This window comes from Rhamphochromis longiceps, linkage group LG7 (genome assembly GCF_057381845.1).
Source record: "Rhamphochromis longiceps isolate RC_006_pf linkage group LG7, R_longiceps_female_GT1.1, whole genome shotgun sequence".
Taxonomy (NCBI): Eukaryota; Metazoa; Chordata; class Actinopteri; order Cichliformes; family Cichlidae; genus Rhamphochromis; species Rhamphochromis longiceps.
In genome coordinates this window covers 67225594-67239395 of record NC_140563.1, presented here as the reverse complement: position 1 = coordinate 67239395, position 13802 = coordinate 67225594, and the positions used below count along the sequence as shown (strand labels likewise).

Genomic DNA, 13802 nt, shown 5'->3' with positions numbered 1-13802 from the left:
TCTAACAACAGCCTTCTCACTTAAAGTTCTCTCTTTAAGCCTTTCATTATCTGCTCAGGCTGAAATGGTGTAAGACAAATCAGCAAACAGCTTTCCACTTATGTGGAAAAGTGGAGGGTTATTATCTCGATTTAAAACTCCACTGTTCCGATTTTGTCATTGAAGTGCTGCCATGTGACGTTCCCTGCTTCATCTGCAGTGCATTGCCATGCTTTTCTGGGCTCTAACTTGGCATCCGGCGAGCTGCTTAATGGCCTCTGACAGGCAGTCTCTCCCCCCCCCCCCCGTGGCTGCACTTTTCCTCCAAACAGCCTGAGAATGAGGCATCCGAGCGTTGGGTCCAAAAGGCCGAGAGCACAAACACACTGCAGCATCCACACTGAGGCGGGCAGGGAGACAACAGGGAGCAAGTAAACAACACGCACACATACACACACTGAATACATGCCAAAAGCGTGCGCGCGCACACACACACACACACACACACACACACACACACACACACACACACACACACACACACACACACACACAAGCTCACTCCCACACGCGTTTAGTCTCTCTTTCTATTAAAAGCATCAGCTTGTACTCTGCATGGCCTGAAGTATGTGGACACCCAAAGATTTCAGCCGTGTGTGTTGGATGAACGGGGGACTCCAAAGTCTGGACATTAACGGGCGTCACTAACATCCTGGTTTCCCATTCAAGCTCGTAAAAATTTGTGAAGTCAAACACTGATGCATGGTGATGAGGTCTGGCTCACAGGCAGGTTTCTGTGCAGATCTCCACACCACACTGGAAAAATCATTCCTTTATGGCAATTTCCCGGTGTGTGGGGGGAGATGTCATATTGAAACAGGAATAGGGGCAAACTGTGGAAACCCAAAGTACTCATTACATGCCCTACAGCTGCAACAGTAAGTCAAGATGCTATTTTAATCTGTGGGATACGGGACACGTTTGTCCAGTTTCACAATGGATTAAAAATGGAAATAATCATCATGAATGAAATGAAAAGTTGCAGGTCTGGCAGAGAGATGAAACAGGCTGAAACAAACACTAAGTTAAAGTTACAGTGGACGAGTGTCCACTTATTTCTGCTCACCTATTGTTCACCCTCATGCACACAAGAGCGGCTCACCATCTGCTGCAGTTTCAGCCTCCAAAGAGAGAAAGAGGAGAGGAACTGTTCTTTTTCTCCTTCATCTGCAGCATTCGGTAAAGGAGCAGCTCTAAAGGCAGCGATTTCTGGATTCTGATTGAACCAGCTTTCTCTCTTCAAGGGCACAAAGTGGTTTCGGTTTAAAAGCCAGAGGCTCGAGTCTTTGTTCAAACCAGAATCTGGAGTTTTATTCCGGATCAAACACAGCTCACATTCGTTCTCCTCGTCTTCGTTCACGTTGCTCGCTGTCTTGGCTTCCTCCGATCGTTGTGCGCTCTGTCCAGCACACACCCAGCCCACCGACTGAGGACGGGCGAGCCTCTGTGTGTAAAAAAAGAGGGAGAGAGAGAGGGCTAGGGAAGCCACATGCTGCTGCTAATGCTGCGTGTGTGCGCGTGGGTGTGTGTGTGTTGGTGCGCTGGAGCACCCGTCCTCTCTGTGTTGCATCGAGTGTGTAATGTGCATTAAAGCTGTTTGACAGAAATAGTAACAGCAGAGTGCGTTGCAGCTGCAGGCTGAGCTCTGAATGAAGAGAGTCGGAGAGAAAGTAATCGGTAGTATTTCTTCACGGTACCTTAACTGCTGCATGTGCCAGGGCGGCAAATTTACAACGTGCTAGAGAGACTAAAACAATCTAATTTGTCAGAAGTATTAGTGTTTATATGAGACATCTTAAGATGGATTTATGGAGACGATACAAAAACTTTGACTTCAGGTAACTGCTGATGCAGAGCACTGATCCCATATCAGTGTTAAATTAATAAGGCAGACCCCAATCTGGTCCACTGGACGGCTATGGAAATGTGTGTGAGGACATAAACTTTTAACTGTTTTATGGCAATTCCTGCTGATAAGGAGCTCCCCCACTGACGTTAAAGTAAATAAGAACTAGATGAATAATTAAATGACAGAAAATTCTTGTTTTTCACAATCTACAAGATAAATTTCTAATTTTAACAGTGTGGTTTCAGTAAAAAATGGACAATGGACTGTGAAAAAAACCAAAATGTTCCATTTTATAATTACAAGAAAGTATGTGCAATGAGCTAACAGGACCTTGTCTGTAATTTTACACATTCATTTCTTACAATTTATGCCCAAAGAGTCATGCTTGACAGACTTTTAATGTACTACAGCAGCATTTCTTTGTCATGTAGGGAAAAAAATGAGATTTATTATTGAAATTGCACTTTTTTTTCCTTCAATTTAAATATATCAGGGATTTACTGCGCAGTGAGTTTGACATCCCTGGAATAAACTTTATTTATCATTTTGAGGAAAATGCTGGGACTCATCCTCTTATGTTTGAGGCAACGTTAGGCTCAACTTAAACACTTCTCTCCTCACTTAGCAACAAAGTATACCAAAGGTGTATCACATTCAAGAATATAAATGTACTGAATTTCTCTTTGTTAGTAAAAGAAAAAAGAAAAGAAAGGAAAATTACTTAATAATTAGACAATCATACACAGAGTGGAGCAGAGAGACACAGGTGGCATAAAATAATGTGTCGATGACAACTTGTCACATCAGCTTAATTAAAGTTTCCACCCACAGACTGTCTGTGGTTACATGGGACATAATGAGTTAACGAGCTAAGTCAAAACCTTTTGTACACAGTCAGAGAGAAGCTCTTGGTGTATGTGACGATGTGGAATACCTCCAAACTGTTCATCCTTGCAGTTAGCATCCTCCGTGCTATGTTAGCTCTCCGATGCCAGATGCTGAAATATGCATTTCTAAAAATATGTCAGTTTTCTGTTAATCTCCAACCTCTGCGAGGGAAAATATGTATGACCCGACCAGTTGGTGCTGGTGATTGCACTTGTCTAAATGCACTTGCTAACTAACCACCAAGGATTAACTTTAAAAACAGTGATACCAACCAAAAATTGAGAATGTTCACCTTTTAATATAAAATTTTAAGCTGAAACTAGTGCATTTTAAATGGAACAACTTTTACTTTCAAAGTCAGAGTCATTATACAGACTACAATCAACCACGGCAACCTGTTAGCAATAAAAGCAATCACAAGGAGCAGCACCATATACCTCTTTTCCACCAATTTCACCCCGCAAGCAACCTTCTGGAACCACCTGTCAGGCACTCGGGTCTCACCTCTGATTGGTTGTCTCTGTTTGTCTCGGGCCATAGCCTGACTGTTACTGGGGCTCTGCAGCCTGCTTTGCAACCCCGCTCCCCCTTTTCAAGCTGTGTGACTTCATCAGTGTTATATCTGCTGCTGCTATCAGTGCCTGCTGTGGTCTGTGTTGGGGGGGTTTGCCTCTCTGCTCGTGTATGTGTGTGGAAGAGCAGGGAGGTCTCGGAACAGACACATGCTGACAAGTATAAATTAGTGAAATGGAAAGAGAAGGAAATAACCACCCTCTTTGTACTAACGTGGTCCTGACTGAACTAAAAATAATGAGTCTTACTGAAGCACAGTGAAAGATGAAATAGCAGATGTAAGTAAAGATAAAGAAAGAAAACAGAGCAGGCCACTCGGGGCTCTTACTGCATCGTCAGATTTGCATTTCACATTCATAAAAATGGGTTAGATAAACTATATTGATCACTGTGGTGAAATCATCTTACCTCAGCAACACTGTAGCACGATCCAGAAACTACAAATGCAGTTATCAAAAACAATAAGAGAAATTTTCAAAGATTGCTACTGTAGGTAGAAATTCATATGTACAGGCCAGTAAAGGTATGCATAAGTATATGGAATATTAAAGAATAAGATTAACACTATAAACAGAGCTGACAATAAATTGGATCATAAAATTTTTATGTTCTGAGTGGTGCTCTCAGTTTTTCAGCACACTCAACACAAATGAGAAGTTGGTGGTCTATTAAAATAAAACGCAGGCTTCAGCTACAGATTAAAATACTCAGAGACAAAGGGAGAATAACTGTTACATGAATCCCTCAGTATTTGTGTGTATTTTTACTTTATGTCAAGAAGCATGAATAAATGTGGTGCTTGTTTTGTCCCGTCCTTGCAGACTGCAGCAGAAACAGTTCAGCTGCAGCTCTGAAGGGCGGCGATAAGGACGCTGCTGACAGGAAAGGAGAAAAAAACTGAGAAATGAAATCAAACGGCTGAGCAAAGCCGCAGACCACTGAGTCTGCAGAGAGGCTATTTTAGAGGAATGACTGAGAGTGATGCCTTAAGAGGTTTAAAAGACCCAAAGGTCAGGACACTCCCCAAACACAAATGCAGTGTCACATTTCCCCCTTCTGCTACGAGCCTGCTATTACACACTGATCTCGGGGGGTGTCCCAGTACTGTACTCTCTTAAAGTACAGACAGAATTTCCTTGCTGTCCAAAGGCTGCATCATCAACCTGCAGCCAGCAACCTTTGAACTGGCAGAAGCTGATTGTTTTTTGGGACTAGCAGAAACAAATTTTAGGCACAATATTGATGTGACATCATCCTTTAATCCCTTAAGATTACAGTTATGTTCACATCTGTGCCTTTATATGGATACTTTCACATATTTGTCTACCCAAATGTGACATTTTAGTGTAAAATGCATGTAAGAAATATGATCTTGTTCCTATTAGGAGCTGTTGTTGTTTAGCCTGTGGCTAAATGAAGTCTAACATTACGCCTATCTGCAATTTTCTCTTTATCAGCAGGGCTCTGTTCATTATTAGCTTGCTAGTGCCTGTTTCCCCATCCAACAGTGACAGATCAACTTCATCCGTCCAATAATTCTAATCTTTTGCCACTGTTTTTGGACGGATGTTCACATTTAGGACAGAGAAGACAGATGGTTTGAAAGAGGAGTGAAAGAAGCCATCTATGTCCACTGTGAGCGACCGTCTTTGAACAGAGGCGGTGGTTTACGACACCAACTGTCTGCCATCTATAATCCGCCCACTCAGATCCTGGGCTATCTGACCTCAGTAAGTCACATGATAGAGGGGGCTAGGTCTCACAATGGGTTCACCCGAAACCTTGACTGATTGTGACCTACACCCGTTTTCACACCTTGGCTTGTTTGATTAGGCAGAGGATCAATAGGGGGTCCGTGACCCTCTTGGGGACCAGTGTTGGTCAAGTTACTTGAAAAAAGTAATCAGTAACTAATTACTGATTACTTCCCCAAAAAAGTAATCCCGTTACTTTACTGATTACTTATTTTCAAAGGTAATTAATTACTTAGTTACTTTTTAAAAACACGATTTACAACCTGAATAGGTGATAAAGCGATAGATCTTTCAGCCCAATTCTACTTTTTCTACATAATCCATCATACAAAATGTAATCAAATGGAAAAGTCTCTTTTTAAAACTTGTTTTATTAGTTTTAATCTTTTAACTTTATGCATCAAGCAAAAATTTAATTATATGCAACATTCTCTGACTGGAAGAAATTAGTTTAACATTTAAACCTATTTTCTGCACATTCCAGCACATAAAATAAAATATTTTGTGTGTTTACACTCAGTCTTTCAAATAGATGCAAGTAAAACACAGCAGAAAATAAATAAAGTCAAAGTCTCAGCGGTCCTGTTGCTCTATTTTCACCTGTAAAGCAGGAGTGCGGTAGGCGGAGGTTTACCCTGGTGCAGGTGTGCCGCGGTCAGTGGAAGAATCCAGTTTCTCTGTGAGTTTCCCATTACGTCGTAGCTACTCGGTGCTTGCTTGGAAGTTTAGGGGTTTTTTTCGCTGTAAAAAGAAGTTTTCTTCCCACGCACAACAGACACTAATGTTTTTGTCACTTTTTATGGAATCAAACTCAAAGTAAGGTCAGTACTTCCATGCTTTAAACGCTGCACGCTCATACTCTCTCTGCACTCGATATGTGATCCATTGTTGATCTGCACACAGCTGTTGTCACTAACGGCGCACTCGCTTACGTCACTATCGTGAGACATTCTGGCAAAAAATCACGGTTTTAGTAACGCAGTAACGCAGCGTTCCTACGGGAAAGTAACGGTAATCTAATTACCGTTTTTGCAATAGTAATCCCTTACTTTACTCGTTACTTGAAAAAAGTATAAACAGAGATGGGCAGACTGCCCATCTCTGTTGGGGACACTCCCATAGGGCTTAAAATCTAGGACTCTCCACCATTTGACCCTAGAATTGAAGAAGCTTCTCGGATGAGAGGTGAAACGTCTTCAAGCAACTTAAAGAAGTCCAGACGCTTTTTTCCCCAAGCTCTTTAGCAGTGTTGGGACTAAGGCGTTATTAAGTAACGCGTTACAGTAACTACGTTATTATTGTGGTAACGAGCACGGTAACTAGTTATTATGCCAAAACCGGGAACGCGTTAGTCGTTACTGGGATTTAGATAGGCTCATTATTCGTTACTTCGTGTGGTGGCTATCACGGAGCTTCCACAGATTCAGTAACATTAGCAAGTGGTGGAGGCAGCAGGTGGATGAGGGAAAGGGGAGGCAGGAGGAGCAGAGACCCGAGGCGGCTGCCGGTCCGAGTGTGAACTGAACTTCAGGTAAGAAGTTATGACCTGCAGTCTATCTTGGTCAGATATAAACCAAGTTTAGGTGGAGTTTATTTTCGTTACGCTGACTTTTTACAGTCAGTTACAATAACTCTTACTGCCTACTAGCTAGCATGACGGAGTTTCTACAGCTGGGTGGGTGCTATGATGTTATTGATGTTGAACTTTATTTTGTTCATAAGGTTAATTATTATGATGCCAACCATCCCGTAAAAAACAGAATCGTCTCATACTCAGAGAAAATATTAGCGTTTCTTATTGAGCTCCTCCTCAACACTTCAAAAACCAAAGAACTCATAATAGACTTCAGAAGGAAAAAGGCAGAGATCCAACCACTATTCATAAATGGGGACTGTGTAGAAAGGGTGGCAAGCTTCCGCTTCCTGGGAGTCAATATAGAGGAGAACCTTTCCTGGAGTGTGAACACCTCCGAGCTGCTGAAAAAGGCCCAACAGAGACTGTACTTCCTGAGAATTCTCAGGAGGAATAACATCACACAGAGACTGCTGGTGTCCTTCTACAGAGCCACCATTGAGAGTGTTCTAACTTACTGCATATGCATCTGGTACACTAGCTGCACAGGGGCTCAGAGGAAAGCACTCCAAGGGATCATTAACACCGCCCAAAAGATCACTGGCTGCCCTCTCCCCACACTGGAAGTTCTACACAACGCCCACTGTTTTAAAAAGGCCCAAAACATCATAAAAGACACCTCACATCCTGGCCACTCCCTGTTCGAACTGTTGCCCTCAGGCAGACGGTACAGGGCAATCAGAGCAAGGACTAATAGACTCAAACACAGCTGTTATCCAACTGCAATAACACATCTGAATACTACAAAAAAATGTCCATCACGCCACTCTTGTGTTAATCTATGCACGGTCTGAAGCATGTGTGTGGGAATGTATGTGAATGTTTTACTGTTACATCTTATTAGTATTTTAAGTATTCTATCTATTTTATTTATTGAATTTTATTGTTTTATTTATATTTTGATATTGCTAGGGATGATGCAATGATCGGGGACCATTCTTAATTTCGTTGTTCTCATGACAATGACAATAAAGTTTCTGATTCTGATTCTGAAAAGGAACACAGTTTGTCTCGTAATTCAGCTACAATGAAAAAGACACAAAGGTGGAGTTATTCTGTGTGGGGGGCACAAAGAAATACTTTTCTTTCTTATTCTCATTTAAAATGTCTAGCTTTTAAAAAATAATTATCTGAGTCTTGCAACAAACAATTGATAGATTGATGCATATATACCATCAGAACAGTGAACATCACTGTCACAACAGTGTTTGTTTTCATTCAAAGGCTTTATGATTTTTACTATAATGGTGGGCCGGTCTCTAGTCAAAATGCCCGGGCCGATTTTCTGTCCCAGTCCAGCCCTGTATGCAGCTCATCTGCAGTCTGGTGTTGCCTACATCTTCCTATTCGGAAGGCAGAATTTCAGAGTTCTGAGTACAATCGAAAGCACCACGACTGCAGTTTTTGTGTTGGATGTAAAAGGCGCACATGACGCTGTGACGTAGGCTAGAATCATGGCAGTCAGGCGTGGGATTTCTCTCGTGGAAATGTGCACATTATTTTTTCCTTTCTATTGGTAGGTGGCACAGTGCACTTGTGGCAAGTAAGCAAGCTAGAAGACTGGCAAAGTTATGGAAGCAACACATTAACAAGAGAATTCTGAGTAAAACCAAACTTACTTTTCCTAGTAACTAGTTACTTTGAAAGTAACAAGTAACTTGAAGTAACTGAGTTACTTTTGATAGAAGTAACTAGTAATGTAACTAAGTTACTAATTTAAAGTAACTTACCCAACACTGCTCTTTAGACTACGATGACCTGGATGACTGAGAATCTTCACAGACATACTACCAAAGATACTTCTGTCAGTCAGATTATTCTGAAGAGGTCAATGATTCATTTGCCAGCAGCTGCAGAGTCTGGAGTTAAGATACTTTGCAAGTCCACTGGCAACGTTACCTGTAACATGAAAAACCAAACAGCCTTCCTGCACATGACTTCTTTGAGCTCTGTTTTCAGTCTCCACCACTCTCTGTGGGGAATATCTAAATGAGCTTTTTATCTGCAAAATACTCGTTTCATTCTAGTCTTTCCATTTCTGGCTGCCAAGAGAGTGTAAAGGGGCTTTTTATGCCTCTTACTCTGGAAACTAATAAGAGCAAAAATGAGGGTAAAATGGTGTCCAGACAGCTAATCAATGTGCTCACTATAGCACGCCTAAAAACTGAGCAGAACCACCAAATGAGCTGAAAACACTTTGTCAGGTCCAATGCTGCCAGAGACAGTTTCCACTTAGGTTTATACAGATATTTCTTGAATTGTTAGGAAGCTCTTAGAGTACTTTATGCTGGGTATTTGTATTGAACGAGGTGAGAATGAATGAACAAACAATCTGTTCCTGTGAGGGAGGCAAATGCATCTCTTCCCACTTGATGGACTAGCATCTTTCAGCTTGAAGACATCAAAAGCTCAAAGTTGAAAGATCTTTAATCAACCCGAACAAAACTGAGAGAGTCTCTGGATCACAAACTGCACAGTTCTCAGCAGCACAGCAGAACCAGGAGCAAAAATGTGGCTCAAAGTCAAAGGTTGGAGGTCAGTGTGTCAGAGATCGTTAATGATGAGTTGCGGTTCTGTATTAAAAGCGCGGCGAGGTGCCTCATTGCCTCTGCACAGCCAATTAGTACTGAGTATTCTCTGTTCTTCAGAAACTAGACTAAAATTTAGTCTAAAGTGCAGGAATGGAGATGAAACTCTCTGCAGCAACCAAACGGACAAAAGTGTATTATTTTTTCTTCATACTGCAGCATCAGAGCAGAGTCTGCAGTCGGTGGAAGGCTCAATAACTAGCAGCTCGATAACAAGCAATGACCACAAATAAAAGCTTTTACGGCTGCTCGGCTTTTCCAATAATACCAGAACACAAGAGGCTTGACGTGCCGCCTCGTATCTCTCATCTGTAGGCTGCAGACCAGCTGCCTGCGTGAAGAAGAGTTTTCATTATGAAAGTGACAAAAACAGTTTCAGATATTAAGTTGCTGTGAGGTGAAACGACTCCCACAGGTCCTGTAACGGGGAGGTTACCAAGTAATATACGGAGGGCGGAGGTGCCAGGTCTGACTGGATGTTGGAGTCTTGCTTCAATTTTTGTCAAAATCCAGTATTGACTGGGCTCATTTATCCAGAATAAATAAGGGAGGGTTCAGGACCACCTATCCAGCCCTAAATGTATCAAAAAGGAAAACTTTGATCTTATGAGTAGAGAGGGTGTGTGTCTCCTGAAAGCAAGCTGGGAGCTGGCCCCACAGGAGAGGTGTCTGCCTCCCATTCTACTTTGAAATGCCCCGTGCTGGCACGAATGGTAACGAGATCATTCACTCTGACAACAAAGCAGAAGTTGATCCAGTTTTCTTTTCCTCATTTTCGATGTTGTTGTTTCGATTGATTTCCTTTGTTTCTCGTGTCCATCTGTTCCCGTCAACTATAACGTGTTCCTCCTGTCCACCTTGTAGACACTCATTCATTACTGCTCATTAAAGGCCTTCAGCAGTGCCTCTCTCGGCGCCTTAGACTTTGTTTGAAATATCTTCACAATAACCCAGCATGTGAGCTTAAATCCATTCAGATCTGTGCACACTTACTGACTCTCATTTATGGTGACGGTAACATCTTCGAGTGTCCTTGTTGTTAGTTATAGAGCACTAAGAAGAATATTTTGCAGGTTGATAGTGTTTTTGTTCAAGTCTTATTCTCACTTTCCTTGTCCATTAGCTGTGTAATTGTTCTCATCCATCAAGCTTTTTCTTCTCTCACAGCACTTTTACCTTTGAAATGGATGGTGGTAATTAAAACACAGACCAAGAGTTTAAGACAGATGAAAGCAGCTTTTTAATTTTAGTTATCAGCTTTTACTTTCACTATAAAAATGATGACTCCTGGAAAAGTATTTTAAAAAAAACCCTATAGTTAAAGCACTGAAAGAATGAAGGGTAAAGCAATATGAAATGTCATGACTCACAAAACGTAATTTTTCAAAAGAAGAGTTTAAAAGTGTTTTCAGTGATGGCAGGGTTTGAAACTTTCATCTCTTCAGTCATGACAAAGGAATCCTTTCAGATCAGTTTGTACCAGTTTTAACCTCAAAGCAAAAAGGAACGAGTCATCCTGGAGACTCGTGCTGAGAGAGGAGGCAGATCTGATTAATAACTTTGGGTTAGAAATCTCTGGGCTTAATTAATAATATTTGAAATCAATTCTGCAGGGAACAAACAATCAGAGCAGTGTCGTCCAAAATGCGTTCATTGCCTCATGCTTTTAGATTAGCCGAAGGCCTTAGAGGGATGTTTTACTGATGCCAAAGAACAAGAAATTACCACAGACTACCTACAATTTAGCATGTGACATACACCATCTAAGGCTTTACCTGCTTTAGATGCTTTGGTTTGGTTCTACTGCGTGACAGAAATGAAAAAACATCAGCTTAAACCAGCTCAAAAGCAAACAAACACAAACTAAATTACAGTGCATTATATGACTACTGTACTTATATGTACTTACAGGGATGGCTACAGTGTCCAAGATCAGTGATTGGCTGTCAGGTTGGCACATTTTTAACTCACTCACACTTCTGTAGGCTTCATTCACTGAACACAGCCAATCCAGTGTGAGCATGATCATCTTGAATGTTATATTATATCCACCGAAGAGGGGCCTGAAAACTGAAGGCTCTGCCTCCCATTCTACTTTTAAATACTCTAGGAACAACAAGTAGGCCTGCAGAGTGAGAGCGAAGTGCTCTAATAGGGTGATATGGTACTACAAGGTCATTAAGATAAGATGGGGCCTGATTATTTAAGACCTTGTATGTGAGGCGCAGGATTTTAAATTCTGGATTTAACAGGAAGCCAAAACAGGAGAAATCTGCTCTCTCTTTCCTGTCAGGACTCTTGCTGCAGCATTTTGGATTAACTGAAGACTTTTCAGGGAGTTTTTAGGACTTCCTGATAATAATGAATTACAGTCGTCCAGTGTAGAAGTAATAAATAAATGAAATAATTTTTCAGCATCACTCTGAGACAGGATGCTTCTAATTTTAGCAATACTGCAAAAATTAAAGAAAGCAGTCTTACATATTTGTTTAATATACATGTTGAAAGATAAAGGATTCATCTAAACTATGAATCATGTAGAGCTACTCTAGAAAAGCACTAGATGAATCTGCTTTGAGTTACAGTTTGTACACACTAATTGAACCAATGTTATTCAGGCGAAGGTTTCAGCAAGTGGTCAACTGGGTTTTAGTGAAGTCTTTAGACACATCAGCCCAGATTTAACTTGACACGGATTCTCAACAGAATATAAACTGTTCCCCGTTCAACATGCTCCTAAATGCTTGCTGTGTACTACAGTCTGATGCTCACAGTAATGAAGCTGCTACAGAGCATTACCCAGAGATGTGTCATTACCCAGCCTGCAGGGAGCACACACACCATCAGGCTCATCAGTGTTTACATCCCTTCATTGGCGTCAGGACACGACAGAGGTGAACCGAGGGTCGAATTGATTTCCTGTCCACCTCCCTTTCCTCCACAAACACAGCAAAATGTTCAGCGCCGCCTCTGCAGAGTCCATCTTACCCTGCGTCTGTCTTAATGCTGCGCGTGTCTCTGTGTGTTTTCTATTTTTAGCTGTCGGGCTGCAGATGTCCTTGGATTGGCTGGAAAAGCGGTTCTGGGCCATCGCCAAGCAGGTGACCGCAGGACTCACTTTCACACAAACACACATTGTCTGATTTCTTTCATTTTTGAGGTCATTTCATTGACCTGTGTTTATTGTCTAGAGGTTGACAGGAAGTTTAAGTGACTTTTCCCTTAAAAAGCGGGCTGAAGCTGACTACAGAAACACAAACCAGTTAAAGGTGTTGGTGGAGATTGTGTTTTAAGTGTACCTTAGAACATCACAGCCAGGCATTTGCTTCCTACCAAAACCTTTGAAATGTTTCTAATTCCTTATTTTGTAACCTTTGCTGTTTACATGTAGAGATTTTCTCTCATAATCTCTCAGTTAGGGGTCACCATATGAATTTGTCAGAATAATGTGACAGGCAGCAGCATCTGTTCAAATCAAGCACTTTAAGTTACGAGTTAATGTCAAACCAAATGCAGGGTCCGCTTAGAGAGACCATCCACCTTGCAGTGGTTCTTCCGAGCAGAAATAGAAACTGCAACAGTTCAAGATAGTGGATTTGATGTCTGTCAGACTGCAGGATGACAAATGCCACACCGGGGCTGAGGATTTCTTAATATCAGAGATGGAACTTTCAAAATAAGAGCATGGAGGACAGCAGAGCGTATTGGAGGAGTGAAAAAGACAAAGAAAAAAGACACTAAAATCAGTTGCTAAATATATTTGAGTCTCATGCCAGCCCACATCCTACCACACATTTAACTGGTATATCTGATATACTGTAGTTGGTATAGTTAGCTGCTTTATTTGTTGCACATGTACAACCGTCTTTGCAACCCACTTTTTCCTTTTGTGCAGTTTCTAAATAAAGGGTTAAGTGCTCTTTATATTTAACATAGCATTCTGACTTCGAATGGGCTTTGTATTTGACTTTTTATTAATTAATTAAATATCTCTAAAAAAAAAAAACCAGTTGGCTTATGAAACTGGTATTTGTAAATGTGTGTATATGAGAACGATGAACTGGAGCAACAAACTGCAAAGACAAACACCTGCCAGTCAAGACTAAGGGCCAACTCAGCAGCTCAACTCAAGCTGACATTAACATTAGCTCAAAGGCTTTAATTGCCTTTTTTCTAAAGTGGATAAAACATGCGGATGTATTTTAATTTCTTTGTTTCTTTCTTATTTCCTGCCCTGATTTGGTGAAATGAAACATGCACTTCCTGTTACAGAACTCTTATTCACACCATCATTTTCAATGGATGGAGCAGCTGGGATTTCAAAGACCACGGCACTAGTTTTCTGTCAAATTATGCTAAATTGACCCTGAACACAGAGACTTCCTCAACATGCACCTGGTGGGAGTCTGGCATTGATCGGATATTGATGTTACAGCACTGATAACTTCATTGCAGAATAGAATTGAAGACTAACCGAT

At 41.3% G+C, this 13802-nt stretch overlaps 1 protein-coding gene across 1 annotated transcript in view; it reads left to right on the top strand.

Moving 5' to 3' along the window:
- Positions 1–13802, top strand: part of LOC146666798 (voltage-dependent calcium channel subunit alpha-2/delta-4-like) — an 83820-nt gene that overhangs the window by 48130 nt on the left and 21888 nt on the right. Inside the window, exon 28 of the mRNA XM_085414917.1 lies at positions 12364–12425. Coding sequence (XP_085271043.1) covers positions 12364–12425 — 62 coding nt within the window. The remainder of the gene's footprint in view (positions 1–12363; positions 12426–13802) is intronic.